The following is a 13,766-nucleotide window of genomic DNA, read 5'->3' as shown; positions in this document are numbered from 1 at the left end:
ATATGTGTATTGATTCAGACACTATTTTGTCTAGTGCACATATAGTGATCTTATTTTTTTTTAAACAGGGTTTCTCTGTCTATCTCTGGCTGTCCTGGAACTCACTCTGTAGACCAGGCTGGCCTCGAACTCAGAAATCCTCTTGCCTCTGCCTCCCAAGTGCTGGTATTAAAGGCTTGCTTAACTATGATCCATTTGGTGACAATGGGATAGTTTTCTCAGTTGTTCAATGCCAGGTCTATAAACAACAATCTATAGTGGAGTATCATGTTAAAGAATAGTTTTTTTTTTCTTTTCAAGAAAAGTTTTCTCTCTGTAGCTTGGCTGTACTGGAATGTACTTTGTAGACCAGGCTGGCCTCGAACTCAGAAATCCACCTGCCTCTGCCTCCCAAGTTCTGGAATTAAAGGCTTACGGCACCACTCCCCGGCTGAAGAATAGCTTTTAACTGACCAATAACAATATGATATTGGAATATAAGTAAATGTCACTCATTTCTATAAACAGGGCACTGATTTTTGGAGCATGTATGATGTGGTGAAGTGATACACATGAAACTCTACATAAGGCAATTGAAGAGTATTCATTAGTTCTTGAACATTATATTTCATTTTATTAGAAACTTGAGGATCAATTCATTGCACATATGCTGTACACCTTAATATAAACTTTTAGGGTGTCCCTGTTGGAGAACCAGCAATCTCAACTAAGCTGGACTCCAGAGATCTCAGACACTGAGCTACAAACCAGGCAGCATACACTAGCTAATATGAGATCCTCAACACATATGCAGCAGAAGACTGTTGGGGATGGACTCTGAAGATACACCTAATCCTCAAAGAACAGGAGGATCCAGGGAGTGTGCAGGTTTGTTGGGGTGGAGGATTCTGGGATGGAGACATCCTCATGGAGACAGGGTAGGAGGTGTGGAATGTGGAACTGACAGAGAATGGACTATGAGGGGGATAAAATCTGTACTGAAAAAAAGATTAAAAGATAAAATAAAAGATTTGAAAATATGAAATGTTATGAGGAATATTGTGGTATGAAGTTTAACGTGGCAGTCATAGTGTGTGAAATTTGTTACTTATTTCAGCATGGCATTCTAGGGAATCAAGCTACAGATAGAATATTTGGTGAGAATGTATATCCACAAAACTATCATAAAAACATCATGCCATAACTTTACATTCGACAGTCAAACTGGTTGAGATCTAGAAAAATTCAATTTAGTTGAAGAATCATGTGAACTATGTTTTAAGAAAAGTTTTGCTCCTGTGGTGTCTTTTATCCCTGTTGTGAGTAAGTATGTTCAACTCTGGCCTAAACAAAACAATGTAGCACTTAGGAGCAAAGACTATGATAAGAATGCTTGCACTGGAAGCCAAGATAGAGAACATTTCCATAGCCACCATGACCTTCCCAGAGGTGCTGTGGTAGACAGGGAGGAACATGACCCATACACTGCAGAACACAAGCATGCTGAAAGCCAGGGACTTAGATTCATTAAATCTGTCGGGCAGTCTCCTGGATAAGAAAGCCAAGAGGTAACTCCCAAAGGCCATGACTCCCAGGTAAGCCAGAGTGCAGTAGAAGTAAATATATGAGCCCTTGTTGCAAAGAATGATGATGTGTCCATGTTCAGAGTGATAATCTTTGTCAATAAATGGAGGAGATGTTCCCAGCCATATACCAGACAGAAGTACTTGTATCAGTGTGCAGATTGGAATGGCAAATTTAGGGACCTGTGATGTCAGCAACCACCTTATCTTTCTTCCTGGAGCAGTAATCTTGAAGGCCATAACTACAGTGATGGTTTTGGCTAACACAGTGGATAGGGCCACAGTGAACAGAAGTCCAAACATGTACTGTTGCATTATACACGTTGCTGTATTTGGAAGGCCAATGAAGAGCAATGGACAGAGGAAACAGAGGATGAGAGTGATGAGCAGTATGTAACTGAGAGATCTATTATTGGCCTTTATGATTGGAGTGCCTCTGTGGTCTACAAATACCCAAATAAAAAGAGCTGTGAGTGTTGAGAATCCAATGGAAAGAAGTGTGATTCCCTTCCCCAGGGGATCATTATAGTACAGAAAAGTTACTGTTTTCTTCAGGCAGTGTCTCTTCTCTGCATTCGCATAATGAGTTTCTGGACAGTGCACACAATGATCCAAACCTTGTAGAAATGAAGTTGGTTATAAATTCATGGTCAAGTTTTCCCTTTCCCTAATATATTTTAGAGTTCAACCTCATTGCATTGTTATTACAACCATGTTCCATTGTCACTTTTGGTATAGAGAAACATGTATTCTAAAGTGAATAATCCTACAAGTTAAGGTTTATACTCCTTTCAAAAATACCCATGAGAAAATGCCCCTTCTGGAGATATGGGTGTTTTTCACATTACCCACTGCAAATATATCACTGAGCAAACAATGAAGGAACTTAAGATATGTTAAGGAGGTAAGAAATCAGTCTAGATACAATAGGGTGTGGTTTTGCCTGCCCTGCCTCTACCATATTCTTCAACCTGATTTGTTAAGTAGGTCAAGGTCACCTCCTCAAAAATTACAACAGCCCAGTAAGGCTCTCCTCCCACAGCAATCACTAAATACAATGTGTGCAAGAGGCTTGCCTACAATCCAGCCCTTAGAAACATTTTTAATACTCGTTTTCTTTTATTCCCTAAATATTTATTGTGTCAAACAGACAATGAAAATATGCAGAAAATCATATTACTAGAGCCTATTTATTTTATTGTATGTTGAACTGTCCTTAGTTTTTAATCTTCTATTTTTATTAGATATTTTCTTCATTTACATTCCAAATGCTATTCCCTAAGTCCCCTATATCCTCCTCCCGCCCTGCTCTCCAACCTACCGACTCCCACTTTCTGTCCTTGGCATACCTCTGTTCTGGGGCATATGATCTTCGCAAGACCAAGGGCCTCTCCTCCCATTGTTGGCCAAATAGGCCATCCCCTGCTACATATCCAACTAGAGACACAACTCTGGGGGGTACTGGTTAGTTCATATTGTTGTTCCCCCTATAGGGTTGTAGACCCCTTTAGCTCCTTGGATACTTTCTCTCGTTCCTTCATTAGGGGCCCCGTGTTCCATCCAATATGAATGTGAGCATACATTTCTGTACTTGTAAGGCCATGGCATAGCCTCAGAAAAGAGAGCTATATCAGGGTCCTGCCAGCAAAATCTTTGTGGCATATGCAATAGGGGCTGGGTTTGGTGGCTGATTATGGGATGGATCCTCGGGGGAGCATTCTTTGGATGGTCCTTCCTTCCATCTGAGCTCCCATCTTTGTCTCTGTATTTCCTTCCATAGGTATTTTGTTCCCCATTCTAAGAAGGAATGAAGTATCCACACTTTGGTCTTCCTTCTTCTTGAGTTTCATGTGTTTTGCAAATTGTTCTTGAGTATTATAAGTTTCTGGTCTAATATCTGCTTATCAATGAGTGCATAGCATGTGTGTTCTTTTGTGATTGGGTTACCTCAGTGGCCTTTCTCTACACAAAGGATAAAGAGGATGAGAAAGAAATCAGGGAAAGAACACCCTTCACAATAGTCACAAATAATATATAATACTTTGGTGTGACTCTAACTAAGGAAGCGAAAGATCTGTATGATAAGAACTTCAAGACTCTGTAGAAAGAAATCAAAGAAGATCTCAGAAAATGGAAAGATCTGCCACACTCATGGATTGCCAGGATCAATACAGTAAAAATGGCTATCTTGACAAAAGCAATCTAGAGACTCAATGCAATCCCCATCAAAATTCCAACTCAATTCTTCATTGAGTTAGAAAGGGCATTTTACAAATTCATGTAAAATAACAAAAAATCCTAGAATAGCAAAAACTCATCTCAACAATAAAAGAACCTCTGGTGGAATCACCATGCCTGACCTAAAGCTTTACTACAGAGCAATTGTGATAAAAACTGCATGGTACTGGTATAGCGACAGACAAGTAGACCAATTGAATAGAATTGAAGACCCAGAGATGAACCCACACACCTATAGTCACTTGATCATTGACAAGGGAGCAAAAACCATCCAGTGGAAAAAAGACAGCATTTTCAACAAATGGTGCTGGCACAACTGGCGGATAACATGTAGAAGTATGCGATTTGATCCATTCCTATCTCCTTGTACTAAGGTCACATCTAAGTGGATCAAGGAACTCCACATAAAACCAGAGACAATGAAACTTATAGAGTATAAAGTGGGGAAAAGCCTGGAAGATATGGGCATAAGGGAAAAATTCCTGAGTAGAACAGCAATGGCTTGTGCTGTAAGATCAAGAATCGACAAATGGGACCTCATAAAATTGCAAAGCTTCTGTAAGGCAAAAGACACAGTCAATAAGACAAAAAGGCCACCAACAGATTGGGAAAGGATCTTTACCTATCCCAAATCAGATAGGGCACTAATATCCAATATAAAGAACTCAAGAAGGTGGACTCCAAAAATTCAAATAACCCCATTAAAAATGGGGTGCAGAGCTTAACAGAGAATTCTCACTTGAGGAATACCAAATGGCTGAGAAGCACTTGAAAAAATATTCAACATCTTTAATCATCAGGGAAATGCAAATCAAAACAATCCTGAGATTCCACCTCACACCAGTCAGAATGGCTAAGTTAAAAATTCAGGTGACAGCAGATGCTGGCGAAGATGTGGAGAAAGAGGAACACTCTTCCATTGTTGGTGGGATTGCAAGCTTGTACAACCACTCTGGAAATCAGTCTGGTGGTCCCTCAGAAAATTGGACATAGTACTACCTCAGGATCCCGCAATATCTGTCCTGGGCATATATCCAGAAGATGCTCCAACTTGTAATAAGGACACCTGCTTCACTATGTTCATAGCAGCCTTATTTATAATATCCAGAAGATGTAATGAACCCAGATGCCCCTCAACAGAGGAATGGATACAGAAAATGTGGTACATTTACACAATGGAGTACTACTCAGCTATTAAAAAGAATGAATTTATGAAATTCCTAGGCAAATGAATGTACCTGGAGGGCATCATCCTGAGTGAGGTAAGCCAATCACAAAAGAACTCACATGATATGTACTCACTGATAAGTGGATATCAGCCCAGAAATTTAGAATACCCAAGATATAAGATGCAATTTGCTAAACACATGAAACTCAAGAAGAACGAAGAGCAAAGTGTGGACACTTTGCCTCTTCTTAGAATTGGGAACAAAACACCCATGGAAGGAGTTACAGAGACAAAGTTTGGAGCTTAGACGAAAGGACGGACCATCTAGAGACTGCTATCTCCGGGGATACATCCCATAATCAGCCTCCAAAGGCTGACACAATTGCATAGATTAGCAAGATTTTGCTGAAAGGACCGTGATATAGCTGCCTCTTGTGAGACTATGCCGGGGCCTTGCATACACAGAAGTGGATGCTCACAGTTAGCTATTAGATGGATCACAGGGCCCCCAGTGGAGGAGCTAGAGAAAGTACCCAAGGAGCTAAAGGGATCTGCAACCTTATAGGTGGAACAACAATATAAACTAACCAGTACCCCCCAGAGCTCTTGTCTCTAGCTTCTTATGTATCAGAAGATGGCCTAGTTGGCCATCAGTGGAAAGAGACCCATTGGTCTTGCAAACATTATATGCCTCAGTACAGGGGAATGCCAGGGTGAAGAAGTGGGAGTGGGTTGGTAAAGGAGAGGGAGGGTGAGAGGGGGAGGGTATGGGGGACTTTTGTGATAGCACTAGAAATATAAATGAAGAAAATACCTAATTTAAAAAAAAAGGACTGGGAGAATTCTGCATTAAATAAAAAAAAAAGAAGATAGAAAGATCTATGCTTATGGATTGCCAGGATCAATATAGTAAAAATGGCTATGTTGCCAAAAGCAATCTACACACTCAATGCAATCCTCATCAAAATTCCAACTCAATTCTTCACTGAGTTAGAAAGGGCAATTTACAAATTCATGTGAAATAACAACAACAACAACAACAACAACAATCTGAGACTAACAAAAAGTCTTCTCAACAATAAAAGAACCTTTGGTGGAATCACCATGCCTGACCTCAAGCTGTACTTCAGAGCAATTGTGATAAAAACTGTATGATACTGGTACAGCGAAAGACAGGTTGGTCCATAGAATAGAATTGAAGACCCAGAAATGAACCTACAAAGCTATGGTCACTTCATCTTTGACAAGGGAGCTAAAACCATTCAGTGGAAAAAAGACAGCATTTCCATAAATGGTGCTGTCACAACTGGCCGTTACCATGTAGAAGAAAGGGAAATCATTCATTCTTACCTCTTTTGTACAAAGCTCAAGTCTACATGGATTAAGGAACTCCACATAAAACCGGAGACCCCGAAACTTATAGAGAAGAAAGTGGGGAAAAGTCTCAAAGATATGGGCACAGGAGAAAACTTCCTGAACACAACAGCAATGGCTTGTGCTGTAAGATTGAGAATCTACAAATGGGCCTTATAACACTGAAAAGCTTCTGTAAGGCAAAAGACACTGTCAATAAGACAAAAAGGCAAACAAAAGATTGGGAAATGATCTTTATCATTCCTAAATCAGATAGGGGAATAATATCTAATACATATAAAGAACTCAAGAAGATGGACTCCAAAAAATCAAATAGCCCAATTAAAAAATGGTTTGCAGAACTAAACAAATTATTCTCAACTGAGGAATACCGAATGGCTGAGAAGCACCTGAAAAAATGTTCAACATACTTAATCATTGTGGAAATGTAAATTAAAATAACCCTGAGATTCCCCTCACACCAGTCAGAATGGCTAAGATAAAAAATTCATGTGACAGCAGATGTTGGCGAGGATATATAGAAAGAACAGTCCTCCATTGGTGGGATTGCAATCTGGTACAACCACTCTGGAAATCAGTCTGATGGTTCCTCAGAAAATTAGATATATCCACTTATCAGTGAGTACATATTGTGTGAGTTCCTTTGTGATTGGGTTACCTCACTCAGGATGATGCCCTCCAGGACCATCCATTTGCCTAGGAATTTCATAAATTCATTCTTTTTAATAGCTGAGTAGTACTCCATTGTGTAAATGTACCACATTTTCTGTATCCATTCCTCTGTTGAGGGGCATCTGGGTTCTTTCCAGCTTCTGGCTATTATAAATAAGGCTGCTATGCACATAGTGGAGCATGTGTCCTTCTTACCGGTTGGGACATCTTCTGGATATATGCCCAGGAGAGGTATTGCTGGATCCTCCGGTAGTACTATGTCCAATTTTCTGAGGAACCGCCAGACTGATTTCCAGAGTGGTTGTACAAGCTTGCAATCCCACCAACAATGGCGGAGTGTTCCTCTTTCTCCAAATCCTCTCCAGCATCTGTTGTCACCTGAATTTTTGATCTTAGCCATTCTGACTGGTGTGAGGTAGAAGCTCAGGGTTGTTTTGATTTGCATTTCCCTGATGACTAAGGATGCTGAACATTTTCTCAGGTGCATCTCAGCCATTCTGTATTCCTCAGGTGAGAATTCTTTGTTTAGCCCTGAGCCCCATTTTTTAATGAGTTTATTTGATTTTCTGGAGTCCACCTTCTTGAGTTCTTTATATATATTGGATATTAGTCCCCTATCTGATTTAGGATAGGTAAAGATCCTTTCCCAATCTGTTGGTGTTCTTTTTGTCTTGTTGACGGTGTCTTTTGCCTTGCAGAAGCTTTGCAAGTTTACGAGGTCCCATTTATTGATTCTTGATCTTACAGCACAAGCCATTGCTGTTCTATTCAGGAACTTTTCCCCTGTACCCATATCTTTGAGGCCTTTCCCTACTTTCTCCTCTATAAGTTTCAGTGTCTCTGGTTTTATGTGGAGTTCCTTAATCCACTTAGATTTGACCTTAGTACAAGGAGATAGGAATGAATCAATTCGCATTCTTCTACATGTTAACCGCCACTGAAGACCACTGAATAATTGTTCAAAATATTTCTTGTCCTTTTCACCCCTCTCATTTTTTGTTAACAAGCAAATCTCACAGATGTTATTGTTAATATGTGGATGTTAGAGAAAAGTTATTGGGACTTAACTCCCTAATCAATTCTGTGTTCTTTGATGATATGCAGGTTAGTATGGGGAATGTAAATTCCTTCATATATTGAGAGAATTTTTGATAAACTTAGTGAAAGTTTTTTAGTCAAACACCTACATAATAATAACATTTATGTTTTCTTTGTTCCTACAGAACAGATTTTAAAAACTAAATCTCTGTGATTCAAACTTAGAGGAAGAAAAATATATGACTTATTTCCTGACATGTATAACTTTCCACATTTTGTAAAAGTTTCATTTCAAGAATGATTTTGTTTAATTTTTTTCCTAAATCATATTGAAAGAATATACATTTAAATCCTTTTTCCCTCTACTCTCTATTTGGGTATGTTTCTTATGCTTTTTAAAAACTCTCCTGTCACAATAGTTAACATTTTTTCAATATCTTTATTTCTGCTAACGTCACACTCATATAAATCTATGCTGCTTTTAGATCAGTTTTGCTTCTATGCTATGTTAGCTTCTAATACTTTTCATATAAACAATATCCATTCATTAATGGTGCCTGATTTGTAACACAAAACATTTTACTTTGTTTAAAACTTATGTTTTGTCTTGAAATATGGGTTTTGTATATTTCCCTATATTTTCTAAGTAATTTTTTAAAACTTTTGAATATACAACACTATATTTTTAAATCAATACAATCTGACTTAGTTATATATGTAGATAAATTCTTCATTCTACTCTATCAAACCAAATGTACATGTCACTGAAATGTCTAATCCTTCGTCTACAATAGAAGAAGAATTTTGAGGTGACATTTGATATGCTCCTTCTACAATTACATTAAATTCATAAATAAAATGACTATGTCTTTAATTTGCATAGAGGAACTATAAACAAATGAACAGTCAGGTAGGTAGTTTTTATGTTTTATCTTTATATGTCCAGAGGAATAATTTATGTATAATGTGTTTATAGTGAAATAAGGGGAATCAATAGGTGAGAAAATATAATTATCCTGCTTTCCAGACCAGACTTCCAGTCTTCTACCACCTGTCTGCCTACCTTCATCAGACCTGTTGATCCGGAACCATAAAGGTATAATTAAAACACAAAACCAAAGAATGATAGGAAACAACAAAAGTCAAGGGCCATAGAACACCCCTATCCTACAACTTCAGGTCCTGCATAACTCACACAACCAAACCACAATGCCCTGAAATCCATTCTTATAAAGATGATAGATTCAACTAAGGGGAATATTGCTTAAAGAAATAAGGGAAAACAAATATAGGCCTTTAAAGAGGAAACAAATGAATCCTTTAAAGAATCTATAATTAGCCACTGTAGCACCTGGGTCCCTGGCCCGGCAGTCTCCGGACACCTGCAAGGACCCACACAGGATCTGCCACGGGATCCTAAGTCCTCTGGTGAGTGGAACACAGCGCCTGCTCCAATCCAATCCTGCGGGACCTGAGACTGCATTAATTAAGGAAGAAGATAACCCGGCCTGATCCAGGGCTCAAGTCCCTTCTGGTCCACTGCAGCACCAGGGTCCCTGGCCCGGGGAGTCTACAGACACCCACAAGGACCCACATAGGATCTGCCACGGGATCCTAAGACCTCTAGTGAGTGGAACACAACTTCTGCCAGGACGCAAGTTCAAACACTAGATATCTGGGCACCTTCCCTGCAAGAGGAGAGCTTGCCTGCACAGAGTACTCTGAACACTGAAACTAAGGATAGAGTTAGTCTCCCAGGTCTGCTGATAGAGGCTAACATAATCACCTGAGGAACAAGCTCTAACCCGAGACAACTATAACAACTATCTCCAGAGAATACCAGATGGCGAAAGGCAAACGTAAGAATCCTACTAACAGAAATCAAGACCACTCACCATCATCAGAACGCAGCATTCCCACCCCACCTAGTCCTGGGCACCCCAACACAACCGACAAGCTAGAACTGGATTTAAAAGCATATCTCATGATGATGGTAGAGGACATAAAGAAGGAATTTAATAACTCACTTAAAGAAATACAGGAGAACACTGCTAAAGAGTTACAAGTCCTTAAAGAAAAACAGGAAAACACAACCAAACAGGTAGAAGTCCTTATAGAAAAACAGGAAAACACATCCAAACAGGTGATGGAAATGAACAAAACCATACTAGACCTAAAAAGGGGAGTAGACACAATAAAGAAAACACAAAGTGAGGCAACGCTGGAGATAGAAACCCTAGGAAAGAAATCTGGAACCATAGACGCGAGCATCAGCAACAGAATACAAGAGATGGAAGAGAGAATCTCGGGTGCAGAAGATTCCATAGAGAACATCGGCACAACAATCAAAGATAATACAAAACACAAAAAGATCCTAACTCAAAACATCCAGGAAATCCAGGACACAATGAGAAGACCAAACCTACAGATAATAGGACTTGATGAGAATGAAGATTTTCAACTTAAAGGGCTGGCAAATATCTTCAACAAAATTATAGAAGAAAACTTCCCAAACCTAAAGAACGACATGCTCATGAACATACAGGAAGCCTACAGAACTCCAAATAGACTAGACCAGAAAAGAAATTCCTCCCGACACATAATAATCAGAACAACAAATGCACTAAATAAAGAAAGAATATTAAAAGCAGTGAGGGAGAAAGGTAAATTAACATATAAAGGCAGGCCTATCAGAATTATATCAGACTTTTCACCAGAGACTATGAAAGCCAGAAGAGCCTGGACAGATGTTATACAGACACTAAGAGAACACAAATGCCAGCCCAGGCTACTATACCTGGCCAAACTCTCAATTACCATAGATGGAGAAACCAAAGTTTTCCACGAGAAAACCAAATTCACACATTATCTTTCCATGAATCCAGCCCTTCAAAGGATAATAACAGAAAAAAACCAATATAAGGACAGAAATCACGCCCTAGAAAAATCAAGAAAGTAATCCCTCAACAAACCAAAAAGAAGATATCCACAAGAACAGAATGCCCACTCAAACAACCAAAATAAAAGAAAGCAACAATTACTTTTTCTTAATATTTCTTAATATCAATGGACTCAATTCCCCAATAAAATGATATAGACTAACAGACTGGCTACACAAAGAGGACCCAACATTCTGCTGCTTACAGGAAACCCATCTCAGGGAAAAAGACAGACACTACTTCAGAGTGAAAGGCTGGAAAACAATTTTCCAAGCAAATGGTCTGAAGAAACAAGATGGAGTAGCCATTCTAATATCGGATAAAATTGACTTCCAACCCAAAGTTATCAAAAAAGACAAGGAGGGACACTTCCTACTCATCAAAGGTAAAATCCTCCAAGAGGAACTCTCAATTCTGAATATTTAAGCTCCAATAGCAAGGGCAGCCACATTCATTAGAGACACTTTAGTAAAGCTCAATGCACACATTGCACCTCACACAATAATAGTGGGAGACTTCAACACACCACTTTCATCAATGGACAGATCGTGGAAAAAGAAACTAAACAGGGACACAGTGAAACTAACAGAAGTTATGAAACAAATGGATATGACAGATATCTACAGAACATTTTATGCTAAAACAAAAGGATATACCTTCTTCTCAGCACCTCATGGGACCTTCTCCAAAATTGACCATATAATTGGACACAAAACAGGCCTCAACAGACACAAAAATATTGAAATTGTCCCATGCATCCTATCAGACCACCATGGACTAAGGTTGATCTTCAATAACAACATTAATAATGGAAAGCCATCATTGACGTGGAAAATGAACAACACACTTCTTAATGATACCTTGGTCAAGGAAAAAATAAAGAAAGAAATTAAAGACTTTTTAGAGTTTAATGAAAATGAAGCCACAACATACCCAAACCTATGGGACACAATGAAAGCATTCCTAAGAGGGAAACTCATAGCTCTGAGTGCCTCCAAGAAGAAACTGGAGAGAGCACACATTAGCAGCTTGACAACACATCTAAAAGCTCTAGAAAAAAGGAAGAAAATCCACTAAGGAGAAGTACACAGCAGGAAATAATCAAACTCAGTGGTGAAATCAACCAAGTGGAAACAAGAAGAACTATTCAAAGAATTAACCAAAGGAGGAGTTGGTTCTTTGAGAAAATCAACAAGATAGATAAACACTTAGCTAGACTCACTAGAGGGCACAGGGACAACATCCTAATTAACAAAATCAGAAATGAAAAGGGAGACATAACAGCAGATCCTGAAGAAATCCAAAACACCATCAGATCCTTCTACAGAAGGCTATACTCAACAAAATTGGAATCCTGGATGAAATGGACAAATTTCTAGATAGATACCAGGTACAAAAGTTAAATCAGGATCAAGTTAACGATCTAAACAGTCCCATATCCCCTAAAGAAATAGAAGCAGTCATTAATAGTCTCCAAATCAAAAAAATCCCAGGACCAGATGGGTTTAGTGCAGAGTTCTACCAGACCTTCAAAGAAGATCTAATTCCAGTTCTGCACAAACCATTCCCAAAATAGAAGTAGAGAGAACTCTACCCAACTCATTCGATGAAGACACAATTACTCTGATACGTAAACCACAGAAAGATCCAAGAAATATAGATAACTTCAGACCAATTTTCCTTATGAATATCGATGCAAAAATCCTCAATAAAATTCTCGCTAACCGAATCCAAGAACAGATTAAAGCAATCATCCATCCTGACCAAGTAGGTTTTATTCCAGGGATGCAGGGATGGTTTAATATACAAAAATCCATCAATGTATTCCATTGTATAAACAAAATCAAAGACAAAACCACATGATCATCTCTTTTGTTTTTTTGTTTTTTGTTTGTTTGTTTGTTTGTTTGTTTGTTTTTTTTTTTTGAGACAGGGTTTCTCTGTATAGCCTTGACTGTCCTGGAACTCACTTTGTAGACCAGGCTGGCCTCGAACTCAGAAATCCACCTGCCTCTGCCTCCTGAGTGCTGGGATTAAAGGCGTGTGCCACCACGCTCAATGATCATCTCTTTAGATGCGGAAAAAGCATTCGACAAGGTCCAACACGCATTCATGATAAAAGTCTTGGAAAGATCAGGAATTCAAGGCCCATACCTAAACATGATAAAAGCAATCTACAGCAAACCAGTAGCCAACATCAAAGTAAATGGTGAGAAGCTTGAAGCAATCCCACTAAAATCAGGGACTAGACAAGGCTGCCCACTTTCTCCCTACCTATTCAACGTAGTACTTGAAGTCCTAGCCAGAGCAATTCCACAACAAAAGGAGATCAAGGTGATACAATTTGGAAAAAAGAAGTCAAAATATCACTTTTTGCAGATGATATGATAGTATATATAAGTGACCCTAAAAATTCCACCAGAGAACTCCTAAGCCTGATAAACAGCTTCGGTGAAGTAGCTCTCTATAAAATTAACTCAAACAAGTCAATGGCCTTTGTCTACATGAAGAATAAACAGGCTGAGAAAGAAATTAGGAAAACAACACCCTTCTCATTAGTCACAAATAACATAAAATATCTTGGTGTGACGCTAACTAAGAAAGTGAAAGATCTGTATGATAAAAACTTCAAGTCTCTGAAGAAAGAAATTAAAGAAGATCCCAGAAGATGGAAAGATCTCCCATGTTCATGGATTAGCAGGATCAACATTGTATAAATGGCTATCTTGCCAAAAGCAATCTACAGATTCAATGCAATCCCCATCAAAATTCCAA

General features: G+C 38.8%; 1 protein-coding gene across 1 annotated transcript in view; it reads right to left on the bottom strand.

The window, feature by feature from the left end:
• Positions 1-589: 589 nt before the first annotated feature.
• Positions 590-13,766, bottom strand: part of Vmn2r81 (vomeronasal 2, receptor 81) — a 46,759-nt gene continuing 33,582 nt past the window's right edge. Inside the window, exon 6 of the mRNA NM_175936.2 lies at positions 590-2,179. Within this exon, the coding sequence (NP_787950.1) occupies positions 1,251-2,179 (929 nt within the window). The 3' untranslated portion in view covers positions 590-1,250. The remainder of the gene's footprint in view (positions 2,180-13,766) is intronic.

Source organism: Mus musculus, chromosome 10 (assembly GCF_000001635.26).
Source record: "Mus musculus strain C57BL/6J chromosome 10, GRCm38.p6 C57BL/6J".
Classification (NCBI taxonomy): Eukaryota; Metazoa; Chordata; class Mammalia; order Rodentia; family Muridae; genus Mus; species Mus musculus.
The sequence above is the reverse complement of the archived record's forward strand: the minus strand, read 5'-3'. Positions and strand labels throughout refer to the sequence as shown.